At 38.0% G+C, this 14,014-nt stretch overlaps 1 protein-coding gene across 1 annotated transcript in view; it reads right to left on the reverse strand.

Moving 5' to 3' along the window:
* LOC136804921 (uncharacterized) overlaps positions 1–14,014 on the reverse strand; it is a 66,281-nt gene that overhangs the window by 21,935 nt on the left and 30,332 nt on the right. The window contains exons 3-6 of the mRNA XM_067061450.1: positions 6,088–6,208; positions 4,371–4,549; positions 918–1,074; positions 139–248 (exon numbers count right to left, since the gene is read on the reverse strand). Coding sequence (XP_066917551.1) covers positions 139–248; positions 918–1,074; positions 4,371–4,549; positions 6,088–6,208 — 567 coding nt within the window. The remainder of the gene's footprint in view (positions 1–138; positions 249–917; positions 1,075–4,370; positions 4,550–6,087; positions 6,209–14,014) is intronic.

Here is a 14,014-nt window from a genome sequence, read left to right on the forward strand (position 1 = left end):
TTGACATTTTTTTACCACTTTGGCCACAGCTCCAATATATTTTCAATTCCCAATAAATTTTCCAACAAGGGTAATAGTTCAACAACTGAATTGGGAATGCACTATATAAGTCCTTCATGATGGTATAAATGAAAGTACCTTTTAACCAACTTTCTTGATTAATGATACATGTTTCATGATTTTCAGGGGTAGGGTAGGTTGAAGGGCTTGTCTCAATACCATCTACACCAACCAAACATTGACAGTATCTGAAAAATCATCATCGTGGATTTTATTAGCTATGAAGCCATATTTGCAAAAAAAGCAAAATTAAATTTACTAAGTTTATAAATATTCTCGACCGCTGAATTATATCAAAATTGGCAATTTGGTCGATTTAAGAATCATTAGCCTTTTTCATAGGATTCGTGCATTCTGTTATATGCTGATGATGATCAATTTATTTATTATTTATTTCTTTTGCGAAAACACCTTTTCGACCGTAGCCGCCAATTATCGCAAGGGCATTTTTTTGTCCGTTTTACCACCCTAACACCTAAAGACAAAAAAAGTGTAAAAAAAGGGTTGGATCGAGTTTAGGGTGGTAGATTAAATATTAAAGTGGCACGCGCTTGTATTGACAGCGAGACTACGGTCGAAAAGGTGCGTATCGCTGCTGGCGTGGGTTCTGTTGACAAAATCTTTGGCTGATTTTATTACGCGTAGGTTCTCGAACGACCGGCAAATTATCCTCTAATTACCGTAATTACCTATAACAATCAAAAGCACCAAAAACGCAAAAAAGTGGCTATACCGCAGCAAATTTTTTGGGATTTTGGTGCTTTTTGATTGTTAAGGGAGCATTTGGATTGTTATAGGTAAATACGGTAAGAAAAGAGTGCAGGGCTCAAGATACGATGGTGGTGTCAAGGGCTTACCTGGTGACAGTGCCGTATTGTATGGCGTTGATGGTTTTGTTGAATGTTTGTTTTTGTTTGTAGCATTCTTCAGCGCACTCTTCTCTTGAATCTTTGGTGAATGTAGAAACAGGCTGTGGGTTATGAGCTTTGCGATCGATGAAATGACAGCTAAAGGCTGAAAAACGAATTGTTTTTTACCGTAGGGTGAATAAACTTTCTTATTTCTGGGAAAACATTCATGGCGATCTTTTCGCTGTTTTCTTTACGAACATACCAGCAAAGATATTGTATAAAAATCGAGAACATATGAATGTGACAGCCCTGATACTGACCGCCAAAAAACTTGAAGGTATTTTTGTACCTACGCAGAGTGCTTTTTCATTTGTAAAGTGGTAATAGAAAAGTTCCCCGGGAATGATAAAAATCTAGTCGCACTCTTGTACGTACACTTTTTGCAGTCTGAATTTTAAGGAGCTATAGAGCATTTTTACGGGTTTGTTATGCATCCCAGCTGGCACACAACGTTGTTTCAACGTTTATCTAATGTTCAGAACGTCAATTTAACGTTAGATTAACGTTGAAACAACGTTGTGTGCCAGCTGGGATCTATCTAGTCTTAAGGGCTCTGATATTTACCACGTACAAATATAAATTTCTACTTGATGTAGCACACAAAACTGTGACATGTTATACATTTTATGTTAAGCCAATTATCCTTGAGTCTGAAAATTTAAGAACATTAGATGAAGAAGAAAATGAAGACTTTTGCGAAGAAGAGTATTTCAACTTTGAAGAGCTTATTTTCGGCGAAGAAAAAACATTATGAAAAATTTTTTGCGGTAGATGGTGTATATTTTACCGAACTAAAAAAAGATTTTCGGAAAATTTTTCTAAAAGCTTATTTGTCTCAAAATCTTGAAAATAGTGCTTTTTGACCAATTTTTCATCCCGATTTTTCATAGAAAAACAGCCATAACTTTTGATGCATTAATTTAGAAAATTTTTCCGAAAAATTTAAAACAGTTCAATTCTTATTGCGGACAGTTTGAGAAAACTTCGAAACAAAAAGGTTAATTACCCATTACAGTATGTGGCCCACAAAACGGCGATCAAATTTGAAATTTCTCTCAAATCTAGAGGAAGAGAGATTTTACAAAAATGTTTGCTGCATGAAAACCTTTAACATCTCTACTTTATTTCCTGGAAGTTCTTTTTCAAAATTTTCAATTTCAACAATATTTTTCAATCGCTTAAAGATAGGTAGCTTTTTTTCTAATGGCCCCCAAAACGGAGGTTTGAAATTTTAGCGATTTCTCGAGATATCTTTACGATATGAATACAAAATTTTGACCATAGTTTTGAAATATGATTTAGAGGGTTTTGGGCATAAATTTATTTGATAAAATTTTTACAGTATACCCCTGGTTGTCAAAATGCAGATTTGTGGCCCCCAAAACGGAGGTGTAGTTAAAATCAAATTATCAAGCCCAGTGGTAATAGGGGGAAAAACTATGAACATATTTGTGTTTTCCCTTAAATTTACGACCCAATGGATGTAAAATTTATGATCTTTATGAAATATTTCAAGATTTTCGATATTGCAAAGTCCAAACTGAAAATTTAGAAATTTTCAAAATGACAATTTTGATTTAACAACGTCTTGATCAAGTTTTTGAAAACAAATCTCTTTTGAAAATAGTTCCATTCATGTATGGAATAAGCTGTGAAAATTTTAGAAAAAAAGCTTAACTGAAACTGAAAATATTAAGCTTTATCGGCGATCCAAAAAATATCAGCAATCTGATTGGTTAAAAAGAGTACAATATATCTTATATTTTACATGTAAAAATATAAATTGACGAAAAGATGTTGTTGCATTGTAGCGGTAGAAGCAATCTAACGTCACTTTGCTACAAAAGTGTCCTCCAACACAAAAAGTGCATTTTTTGGGTCACCGATAAACCAGTTATCAGACATTTGCTCGTACAATATGGAAATATTTTACTCGTTCCGGATTTTCCGTATATTCCAATCTGATTGGTTATAAAAAATTTTTGTACGGAAAAATCTCGGAACTCGTAAAATATTTCTCATATTGTACTCGCAACTGTCCGATAACTATTACTTAAAGATATTTTTCTCCTATATTTTGCAAAAAAATGACAGAATTTGCCGTTTTTGCTGATTCAGCGAAAAATTTTTAAACTATTAACTCAAGGTGATAGGAATAGAATTCCAAGATTTTTTGCTTTTTCTCATATTTAGAATTTTCGGTTTTGTCAATGCTGATTCTAGGGCTCCAAAATACTGGTTGACCTTAAGATGCTATATCTTTTACCCAGCCTCTAAAGTCACAGATGTATTTGTATTTTCTGAACGGCATTAGGTGTAGAAAGTTTCCTATACCCCGTTTTCATAACTTATTTTCAATATCCAAGGAGCTAGAGTGAGTTATATGCAATTTTTATCTAATTTTGGTGTTAAAATATTTCCTTTAGACGCAAATATGTTATTTTGAATCTGTCTCAAACCAGCAAAAAGATGCTCATTTTTAAGTATAACCATCATTCTTTTAAGATAAACAAAAATCGTTTAATTCTGATAAATCTACAAGTCAGAATCTTCATTTTAATGAAAACCTCCGTTTTAGGGGCCGTCTCCGTTTTGGGGGCCATATACTGTAAAACTTAAACCATTAAGCACTTTTCATAAAAGAAGGTAATGCAACATATTATTAACGTCTTTTTAAAATTCACAACGTCATTTTTGCAATTAAATATTTAATTACTCTTACTCACTTCAATCTAATGAATTTACAATGAAATGAGGCGGAGGGGAAATGTGTCATTTAGGGTGCCCTTTGAGTTATATATTCTTCTAAGTAATCAAAATTTTCAGGAAATCGCGAAGCTTTGATGGGGGAGGGGAGTTTATTTTGGGTTTTCGTGATATCTGGACCCTTTCAGAGAGTTAGTTTGTTTTTTAACCGTATTGAGGAATTTTCTATATATGAAAGAGAAACGAAATTCCCAATTACAAATAAGATTAAGTGTTAGTGACTAGTTGTGCCACATTTCAACTAAAAGTAAATCCATCATACTTTTGCTCGGGGGCGGGGGGCAGTGGGTTTACCAAATGACGGTATATGCGGCCAAAAAATTGGCTTTTAGAATCGCACCCTTACAGTGCAGAAAAAAATCGGTGAAATTCATACCCTTACAGTGCATTTTTTCAAATTTTAAAATCTTCTAGAGCAAAAAAAATCAAGATTTTCGAGCAAAAATTTGCAATTTTTCCTAGATTTGCTGAGATTTCCACCCATACAGTGCATTTATCAAAAGTCCACCCTTACAGTTCATTTCTGCTATTTTGAAAAACATACCCTTAACCGCCGCACATCATACGCGTCGGTCAATTTGACTGACTTCCCCCTGGACTTTTGCACATGGAAATGATCCAAAAAAGCCTTACTTTGATTAATGGGGTCACTGCATTGTTGTTTGAACGTCCAACATGTTGAATAAAACGCACGATACAGAGAGGTAGGTTTGCCCAACATGACGTCACTAGAAAGTATGTTGCATTGATGACCATTCAAATTTTCGTAACTTTCACAAGCAGTCCATTTCAAAGCATCTTTGATAACAAGCCTGATGTTTGAAAAAAAATTAAGATAAATTTCAGCCGGTTGAAGTTTTTTTTGTTTTATGACTAGAACACTCAATTTTTTTAAAAATTTATTCCCACTTTCCCCGGATGCAATGTAACTTGTACATGTTTTTTTTAAAGCATTAATAAATTCGAAAACAGGCTCGGATATGCTTAGATCAATAGCTTGATAAGGCTGAAAAATGCTTACAAGGATCCTTATATCCCTAGAAAAATTTTAGGGAAAATTACGAAAAATCCCAGATAAGAACAGCCATAATAAGGGGAAAAACATTTTTTGTAGACTAAGTACAATGCTTAAAAAAACATGTACTAGGAGAGATACAACGTGGTGTCGTTCTAGTTTTTAACATTCACTGATGGCGTCATTGTAGTGGTAGATACTCCGGGAATTGCATCGGGCGGTGGCCAGGGGCTCTACGCCCCCCCCCACTTTTTAGTAGACCATGTCACGCGTTTTTAAGAGTTACTGCAATCATGGTCGAAATCTATTTCCTCGTTTTTCGAAAGTTGGAGTTCGGGCGAGAAAGTCGATTTTTGGCCATCTCTCAAATTTAATCGGATATTTCAATTTGGCTCGGGTTTTTAGACCTCCAGGCTACATTATGAGCCTTATTGGACCATTTTTGAACATTAGGATCATCAGATCCTAAAGGTCTTTAAGTCTCATGTTAAAACTCTACCCTTCCAACCTACTTTAGAGCACTTACAAATCGATTGTGGTTTCAAGACTTCCCGGTGGATTTCCCTTTTTTCTCAAATATTACGACCATGATTGTATTTTAAGCTTGTTTGAGACCAAATCAAACCACAAAAACTATTATTCTCCCCAATTAGATATCGTTTTAAGGTGTTTTGAGGGTGTAAAAAGTGAAAAGTTTTCTTCCTCGCCCAACCATGGTGGACGACATTTTTGACCCCTAACTCAAAATCGCTCGCCGGGGCCCATGTATCTGCGTCTATCAGTGAGTTAGTAAAACCCTTCGTTGTTATGTAATCCTTCTACAATCTGCGTCGAAATATATTGAGAATTTTGGTGATTTCCTTGTTTTCGAAATTTGTCACTTTGGACTATCTGTTCAATGCCAGGGGGAGGGGGGTACTACCCTTGTCGCCCGACGGGAATGCTCCGCTGAGGTTCGAAAAATGGACCCTACGTGGGACTCGAAATTTGCGAAAAATGTGACCCTGAATGGGACTGAAATTCCAAAATTTTCTCAAATTTTTACTTTTCCCCACATTTTCCAAAAATAGGCACCCTACGTGGGACTGATTTTTTTATTTTGGTGTTTTTGCAACCCTGCCTGGGACTCGTGGAGGTTAAAAAAGGTACCCTGACCAGCGGAGCATCCCCGTAACCCATCTTGCCTTAGTACCCCCCCCCCCGGGGTTCAATGTAATCGAATTTCTCAATTCTAGAGGGGTTCATAGACTTCCAGGATATATTCTAAGTCATTTGTGGGTATAAGATTTCGTGGGAATTTCCCTTTTAATGGGTCAAGTTATTAAAAATCGTTACTTTTTGCATTGTTGAAAACACTTATAAGCGGATTTGAAATTGCCCAAAAATTGTTTTCCGGAAGTTTGGACGTTTCCATCAGAATTGTGACAAATGCCATGGTATTTGTTCGCACACGTCGCTTAAAAGAAATAGGAAAAATTTAATAAGAACATTATCATTTTCTACAATATAGAAATAGACCTTTTCATAAATAACGTCATCACGAGCAACGATTACCTCGTTTTCAAAATATTGCTATTGCTGGTAATTGATTCCCAAAATAGTTAATAAAAAGTTTACTCTATTTATAAAAGTAAAATTTGAAGGCTCAAGGGATTTCATCACCTTGGTAATAGTTTCAAAATAAGGCAGTTGTACGTTGTACTCAAGACAATTTACGAAAAAAGCCTATTGGCGTATGAAAGACCTGTTAAGAGCTCTTCTGTAATCTTACGAACTGTTCTTATAACAGACAATATAAAATTTCCTAAAGCTTTTTAATTTGACGCTCTTTCGTGTATTAATTTTCTTTGTTTGTATATAGCATATTCCCAAATGACATGAAAAAGTCGGTCAATAAAACGTCCCCAGCAAAGAAAAACAAAAACTCATCCCTCTCACTTGGAAACTACACTATATACTATATTCACCGGGAAAAACGCTGTAATTTTGAAAATCTTCAACTGAGTTTGTGATGCTGTATATATTGGGCTCTTCCAGAAAATGTCCGTTAATCACTGAAAATTGTTATATCCTCCACCCCTATATTAAATTCTTTTCTGGAAAAGCACATTCGAGAGAAATTTGAAATTGAAATGGAGAGCAATCATTGTCATAACAAGTGATACTTTTATGGACCTACCTGGTTATACATTTAACACATATATAATTGATATCATTCAGAACACAAATAGTGACGATCTATTAAAATTAGTCGTTTGTTTCTTATAAAAAAAAACGTTCAGAAACCAAATTTTCATGCTCTTGAAATATTCTTTCATATTCAAGACTTTGTGAGCAAAAAAACATATCTCATAAAAAAAAATTCAGTAATTTTACAGTGCCGTAGGAAGCATTTTCATATTGGGGGGGGGGGCTGAAGTTTAGTGACACCGCGAGGGCCAACCATGGTTTGGCCCGAGGGGGGGGGGGATTTTGAAAATTTGAGCTCTAGATTGCTTAAAAATACACTCAAAACATACACATAAAGACAATTATGACAAATTAAAAAAGAAAAACTTTGCATTTTGCAAAATAACCATTTTTGAAAAAGTTATTGGGGGGGGGGGGCATAGCCTCCCCTTGCTCCCCCCCCAGTTGCTACGGCACTTATTTTAAGAACATTGATGTATATGCTTATTAATAGTGATTCTTATGATATAGATGCGTTTTTTGAGCTGAAAAATTATTTTTTTACAAAAATCTATTTAAAGCCATCTTTTTACCTCCTTTCATGCAAAAATTCAGAAAATAACAATGATCCAATAGTTCACAAAGTCCAAAAAACCCGTTTTTAGCCGTTTTTGGCCCAAATTTGCCCCCAAATTTTTTTCTTTCGAAAATCGAGCTCCGTGACATTCGAGGGTTTATAATTATGCATCTTTGTGCAAAAAATCATAAAGAATGAAAGAGCCAATCTCGAGAAAAGCTAATACCTAAGTAATTGGTAATGTGCTTAAAAAAAAATTTCGAATTTGGTCAGTTTTTCTATATAAAAACACGCCAAACAACCAAAATTTCATGTCTTAACACACATATTCTTTAAGCGTAAGCCCTCATGAGCAAAAAAACATCTGTCTCATAAAAAAAATTGAGTAATTTGACTAATAACATTGATGTATGCTTATGTAATAATGCGATGCCGGCCCAGGCCTAAGTCGACACCACATTATTAACGGGTGGAGGACTAGTCCAGACATCAAACAGAGAAGGGGAGACTGTACGTATTTCTGTGCTAGCTATATCTTACAATTAAAAGAGATCTTACCTGACGCATTCCAGAAACCACCGACTCCGATCATATCCGAAACTAGACTCCCAGATCAGGCGATCTGAGCAGAGTAAAACACTTTCAAGTTTATTCAACCGTAACGAGGGCGTTACGGGCGTGGAAGGTGGTTTCTGGGCGTAGTACAGAGGCTATAGAATCGCCTCTGTACACCCCTCCCCGCCCTGTTAAACAGGTTGGGAGCGGTTTCCCCTACTACAATTCAAATAAGCACCTGGGATGACCAGGGCGTTTCCGACTGAACCAGTACAATAGCAAATCCTATATAATAATCCTAAAAATACTATGAAAATAAACATTAAATAATCTAAACTCTAATGATAAATACTATTCCTATAATCCACAACATATAAGGTTAACTGTTTAAATAATAATTTTTTTCAAGAACATATTTATCTTATGACCTAAGTAATATGAGGTATAATAAGGGAGGAGGGTGGACATTTCCCAATCAACATAACATGAACCATATCATTTCTACTCTACGGGGTCTAAATGACCCCAGAATAGTGTCTCTCTTTGTGCCAAGGCTAGGATAGAAATTGTCTGTTGTCTATGGTGATGGTTGATTGGAAGGGAGGGTGGAAACCATGGTAGCACTGTTGTTTTCTCGTGGGAAAGTTCTTCGTTTTTTGTTTTCAAAATAGTTCATTTTGTTGTGTTGTTCGGTATTATTTTTAAATGTTGCTTGGCGGTATCTGATTGGTAGGTTCTTTTCAACCAATCGTGGTGACTGCACAGAGACTGTCCCGCGGGAAACTTATTCATTGTTACTGAAAACATATCATTGTTGTTGTGTTGTTCGGCATTACTTGTAATGGGTACTTGGTGGTATTTGATTGGTAGATTGCTTTCAACCAATCGTTGTGGCTGTACGGAGAGTATAGTTTCTTTTAGCAGTTATATTCTTTGATTATTTCTTGGATACCCGTGAAGATGGATCGACTGTGCACAGTAACCTTGGTTCCAGTGAACGGGCGTTGGAACGCCGTGTGGCAATGCGTCAATTGTCACTCTACAAACATCGCAATGTGCCCCGGGTGTTTGCACCCAAAGCACTTTGAGGATATAAATGGATCAGTCTTGGCCACCAGGTGTTGTGGCCGAGTTTGGCGCGGCTACGAAGATATCGTCTGCTGCTATTGTCTTCCGGTAAGTGGTTTCTTTTCCTCTCTCTTCTTTCAGGGGTTTCGTCCATCGTCGGTCCTTCTGGGTTGGTTTAAGGTTTAGTCTTCGTTTTGGTATTTCTGTTTCCCAGCCTGGCATCCAACTCCATTTCCACACTATTTCAATTACTTTCACGGCCCTCCTCCTTTTTACCTATATCAATAGACTTCCCTCCCCCCTCTAGGTGAGATCTAGTCGAGGCTGATAGAAAAAGTACGTGTCTCATAGCTATCGCTCGTCTGTGAATTCCTAGTCAGGCTTTATTCTATTTATGTAGAACCTATCTCATTATTTTTTTATTTTTTCAGGCACACCAATTTTTAAATCGATGACGCGTTTCACACTTGGAATTTTCACCTCAAGGTAAGATTTTCGATGTTTTGGAGGCACACAAAACTTCCCACAAAATAGGTCTCTCCCCGTTACTGTCTACGTATATAAAATAATTCAAAATGCCGTTATATCAAAAAAATCTATTACCTAGTGCCTGTGTTCCTGTCCCGATTATACCCTCGTTTCCTATTAGACGCGTAGGAAAAAAATCGAATTTCTAAGTCTCAAAAATATTTCTAGCACTAGTGCAAAATTTCTCAATTCCAATAAAAAATTCTCTTTGGGACAAGAACACATGGCGTGTGAAGGCTGAGGGTGCGTGTCCGTATTACGACTATCTAACGCAAAATTAAAAAACTCAAAAAATTCAAATTGGATTAAAGAAATAGCTATACTTACACCTCTGTGTCCCTTCTGTAGGTCTACCTTTGTGCTTCGAAAACTGCAAGTAATTGTGATTATTAATACATTCATAGACAATGATTGTTCTGTATTTACTAATGCTGTCTTTTTTCTTCATTTTTTTTCAGGCACCTGGTGAACCGAAGGCGAAGACTAATGTTTTTTTTTTTTTTTTTTTTTTTGTTTACACTAATAAAATTATAACCAAAATTGAAATTGTTGTTTAGTTTCTTCCGAAAGGTTCGCATACAAAAATCAGATAAAATTTAATCACTTACTCCTGAATTCCTCGTCTTTCGTTTGGGGTTCCGGACGTATCCTCGGCGGACATACTTACGGATCTTTCTGTACGAGCGTTTCTCTCCTCTGGAACGCATAATTGGAGGCTTCGCAGACTCCAAATATCCTTGGAAGCGGGTTGAGGACAGTCTTTCATCGTAAATTTGACCTAGACCAACTGCTGCCTCAACCCTCTCAAACCATAGTCTATTGATTGCCACCGTTGCGTCTGCTTCCGTGACTCCTATCTTATTTGCTAAAAGAGGAAGCAGTAGCTCGTTGACGAGCTGTAAATATGATACTGAAAAAAGTTGTTTTAGTGTTAATTCAAACATTTTGTTTTCCACTCCCCCGGGGCCCAAGCGCTGTTGTCCTGTGGGACTCTATTTCGGAATGTAGCCATTAATCTTGTTAAACCAGCGGGACTCGAAAACAGAGTTGAAAAATCGTTTCCTCCCAAGAACGGACAAACCTCTTCCCAAACTGCTCCTTGTCGTGCCATTATGATAGAAAAAAAACGTTTCTTCGATTTGATAGTATACAAAATACAGTTGTATTTTCGTCGCGATGAGATTTCTGGCCTTAATTTTCGACATAGACCGCTCTCCAATTGACCTTTCTAGGGGTCACTAATTTCTTAATCAACACCCACCAGTGTGCTAATCTACTCGGGGTGTTTTAAGTGTTTGGTTGCTATTCTACTACCATAAACTGGTTTGTTGTAGACGTCTTGTTTGTTTCGTATTTTATGTATGATTTAAAAATGTATTATGAAAGGTAGAAAAATTACTAAATATTTTAATGCAAACCTAGGTATCTTTTCCGGTGAAAAGAGTCTGGGCGTCGAGGTACGTGATCGCCTTGTTAAGACGTCTGTGATCTATTTGTCGCCTGCGTTTTATGTGGTCCCTATTTCTTTTTAAGACCGTTGTTTCTACGGTCGCTTCTTTTGGGGGCCCGCTCATGGTCGCATATATTGGGAATGGTTCATCCATTGGGAAAGGTTCAGTCATTGGGAAAGGTTCAGCCATCCTCTTTTCTAGTGTCATCGGGGAATCTGGCCTCTCAGGGACTTCTGCTTCTGTTTTCTTCTCCGGTGTTAGATCCACTCCCTGTCTACACCCTGCACAAACGCAGTTTCCAAGTTGTCCCGTGGCCCTTAGGTAGATTATGTAACCCCCCAATGGCAGCAAGACGACCCAGATGAGCAGACCCGGAATACCCCCGAATATCTCCTTAAAAACGTAGGAGACACCCGTTAAGGAATTCTTGACCGCTGTACCTGTACTGTCTATTACATCTGCTGTACCCTCGCCTATTGCCTTGACAAGGGTTGCTCCTCCATTTCCGGCGCCATTGAAGGTATCCTTCAATGCCGTCCCTAAGCTAGATATTACCTTGTCCCCTGCATTACCTGCAGCTTCTAGGACGCTTGCGAGGCCCAATCCGATTCCCTCAATTATTGACCCTGACTTGGTCGCACCTTGGTGAAGTTTAACTAATTCTCCAAGTGTAAATTCACTTTCTGCCATCATTTGTAGTAGACTAGGCTGATCTAGTATAACCGGGTTCTCTAAGACGATCTTTGTGTTGAATCCTCTGGGAGGGTTCAACATATCGGGGAATCGAATTCGGTCTCTCAATTTTGACCTTAATATATCTACTTTCCCTTTATGGTCAATGTGGTATACCCTTTTACTTTTAGAAATCACAACTGTGTGCTTTTCCCTTTTTGTGCAATTTATTTGTCGTGATTTCGGTAGGAGATTCCGATCCTCCACCCTGAGGAAGACGGTTTTATTCTCATTTCGTAGGTAGACAGGAAAGTGCTGAAAGCATTTTCCTTTGATTTTTCTGTCCCAGTGCACCATGTAGGACTTAACCCTTTTGCACTTATATGTCATTACCGCATCACCGATGCTGGTCATCACCAACCCTGAACTGTCCGACATCAAACTCTGGGTGGATGAAGGGAAATTCCTGACTGCCCAATTCTTTATTTTCTTTAACTGTTTGTTTACTCGGCATATCTGATGCCATATTGCCCTGAAGTGGGAAAATGTTAAATCTACCGTTGCGGCTAAATGAGCTTCCAACAGTGACTGATGATCGGCCCGGCTTTTCTTGGCGTATTCCTCTGCCACTCATTCATTCTCCCACCGTTAGTTGGACCTTGTCCATTCCACTGACGGTCATGGCCGCCTCCTCTCCCATAACTTCTAAACTGCCGACCACTAGGTCGAAACTTGTTATGGCCACTATTTCGTCGATCTTCAGCCCTGATCTGAGCCTCCGAAAGTTTTGTAACAATGTCTTTCAGCGTGTCCATCGTTACATCCGATCTCGCAGTAGCAGCATCTGAGGGCTTGTAAGCCGTCAGATAGCACCTTCTCGCGAGATCCTCTGCTTCCCTGGCCGTCTTCGGCGATCCACACACAACCATGTTCCTCATCTTTTCAGTCAGTCCTGATATGAAAAGATCCATGAGAAACGTGCCATCGTGTGAATCCCCGTTGGAGAACTGAGTCCAAAATCTGTCGGCGTAGTCCCCTACCGACTCTTTCTCTAACATCTTTATCCTTTCTAGGCTCGAAAGGGTAAAAACGGTTTTGAACTTTTCGAGGAAAAGCTTCAAAACGTTCTCCAAGCTTGTTTTATCCGTAGCCGGAAGGTCCTCGAGCCAACGCGCGGCCCTTCCCGCCACGTATACCGAGAGATATTCAAGGGACTCATTATCGTCCCATATCTGAGCCTTAGCTAGAAGCCTAAACCGTTTCACAAAAGCCACTGGGTCCTCGTTATCGTTTCCCGAAAAAATAGCAACGCTAAACTTAGGGGCCGCTGGCCGTTTACTTTTTGAAACATATTTTAACGCGTTAGTAAGGCTCCTAAGAACCTCATCGTTTGGGAGTTCAGGTGTAGCGTCTTCGCGGGGCGCAATCCCTTCAGTATTCGCCATTATATAGTGGTCCTCTTCTAAGCTGTTGGGGGAGCTGGACCGTTCAAAACCTAGCAAGGGAGAAAAGCTAAGATCGTCGTTCATGGGACGCTGTAACAAAACAGTTTCTTAATCTTTTTTATAAGATGCGTGGCAGGCACCCCTGTCTCACTTTTTTTTTATTACGAGGAAGCGGTTGCTTTTGTGAATCACTTTTGGCCCTAATCTCAACAACGTAAACCTACTATAATCGCTATCAAACACACTATAAGTGTACCTTGACGTCCTGGTTGTTCTTTTCCGTGTAGTCCCTGTGTCCGATTGACGGGCTGGTATCGATTCCACCAATCAGATTTCGTCAACACCAAAAAAAACAACAACTAATAACTCCAGGTAAAAAAATTTTTCCAAAAAAATTTCAACGAAATAACCAATAAAAAACAACGAAAATTTCAGTTGAATCCTATCCAGAAGAAATCTACTTCGCAAAGAAGGTCGATTCAGGTCATTCTACTCCACTAATTTCAATACTCTTATTCAGCATTCACTTTAATTTTTGTTCACTCACAATCAATCATTCGCTTGTTGCACAAAAAACTTCATGGTTGGCCCAACAAACTCAGTAACTTTGCTTGTGTATAAACAAAAATTAAAGGGATCGCTGCGAAACAATCTCAACAATCTTCTGTTACTTTGTTTGGTCATGAGCTAATCTTGTTCATCTTTCATCAATTCTATTTTTAGCTTGTTTATCATACCAAACAGTGTTTCTATTTTCATGTACAGAACTGCGCATATTCTGTACAACTAATTTTCTC

This window comes from Clytia hemisphaerica, unplaced genomic scaffold (assembly GCF_902728285.1).
Source record: "Clytia hemisphaerica strain Z4C2 unplaced genomic scaffold, Clytia hemisphaerica genome assembly, whole genome shotgun sequence".
In the NCBI taxonomy this organism is placed as follows: Eukaryota; Metazoa; Cnidaria; class Hydrozoa; order Leptothecata; family Clytiidae; genus Clytia; species Clytia hemisphaerica.